The sequence below is a fragment of the Teleopsis dalmanni genome, chromosome 2 (assembly GCF_002237135.1).
Source record: "Teleopsis dalmanni isolate 2A chromosome 2, ASM223713v2, whole genome shotgun sequence".
NCBI lineage: Eukaryota > Metazoa > Arthropoda > Insecta > Diptera > Diopsidae > Teleopsis > Teleopsis dalmanni.
Genome location: NC_051847.1, coordinates 211,757,846 through 211,759,238, shown reverse-complemented (window position 1 = coordinate 211,759,238; position 1,393 = coordinate 211,757,846). Strand labels below are relative to the sequence as shown.

The following is a 1,393-nucleotide window of genomic DNA, read 5'->3' as shown; positions in this document are numbered from 1 at the left end:
TCTGAGTTACATTAAGCATATTTTCTTTTCAGGGGTAAAGCAATAGAACTTTAAGATCGTAATATACTAATTATAGTTTAGAGTTCTAATACAATACGAAATTATATCAAAAGAACTATCAAAAGAATATTGTAAAACGACTGCTTACAGTACTTTAGACTATAACTGGATCTATGAAATACTTTTTTAATATAGAATTAGCGCCTATTGCACATTTGGGCAACCCTGACGGATGACTACCTTTGACGAGAACGATAAGGAATCAATTTACCAACTGTTCCATTATATAACTCTTACCATATATATCATATATGTATGATTTTATAGTTTCAATATATTGAATATAAAAATCAAATACACTCATTTGCAAAATATGTACAAAGCCTGTAATTAAGCTCATGAAACTAATGTAGGTAGTATAGTTGATGGCGTTGTTGTTGTAGTCTTTTTATTTGAAATTATGTTGTTGTAAATTACAAGCAGTTCTTTAAACTTACATTGGAGCAATCTGATTGGATCATCACTGATGTCGTTTGACTTATTCTTCTTCTTCTCGTTTTTTACACTTGCACCAATGCAGTTTAGAGTTTGCAGCTTGTGCTGATGGCTAAGATGGCAAGTTGGTTAATAAAATTGGTGCTTAAACGAAGCCACTCATTGCCATTTAGCAATATCAGGGCGGCATAGCAGGTTAAATTACCGGCAGCCACAACAACAAGAAACAACGATGTTGTAAGCAAAAAAAAAAAAAATTATGTATTTCTTCAGCAGAAGAAGAAGAAGAAGAAGAAGGCAAGGAAAGATATAAATTGCACATGGCCGTTCTGTGTAATTATTTTGAACCTCGAGTGTACATTTTCCTTCGCCCATGCACTTTAATTCGCGTATGCATAGTTAAGTTGCTGGCAACATTGCAACAAGTGCTGTGGTGCGGGGCTTGAGCATGAACACCAAATGGCTGTGAAGGTTTTCAGTCGCGGTATTGTAAAATGGAGCTGAGTCGCGCTTACCACGAAACGACGGTTACTGCATTGTGCCAGCCATTCCGTCTGGTTAACATTTTACAAGTGGGCAACACCCATTTTTGTAATTCCTTTTCGGAGCTTTTTTATTTTTATTTTTTTACTCTTAAGGTGAGTGGCTTTGTAAGCCGATCTTTAATGGCTTTTTGATCGTACTGTGTTGGTGCAATATCCAATGTGATGTTGCACGAGTTAAATGGAAATGTGATAAGGTTAAGAGATTATTGCTAAAATTTTTTTATTATGTAGTTAATATGAAATTTATTTGGGAATTTCGTGGTGTTGTTTTCAAATTTAAGTTTAAGTTGTTCATGTGAGGCAAATTACAATAAAAAAAATTAAAAAAATAAAAACATTAATTATAAATTTGT

The 1,393-nt window shown here is 33.5% G+C and overlaps 1 protein-coding gene across 1 annotated transcript in view; it reads right to left on the bottom strand.

Moving 5' to 3' along the window:
* Positions 1-538: 538 nt before the first annotated feature.
* The window catches only part of LOC119676686 (GATA-binding factor C-like), an 18,185-nt gene continuing 17,330 nt past the window's right edge, over positions 539-1,393 (bottom strand). The window contains exon 5 of the mRNA XM_038087942.1: positions 539-607. Within this exon, the coding sequence (XP_037943870.1) occupies positions 539-607 (69 nt within the window). The remainder of the gene's footprint in view (positions 608-1,393) is intronic.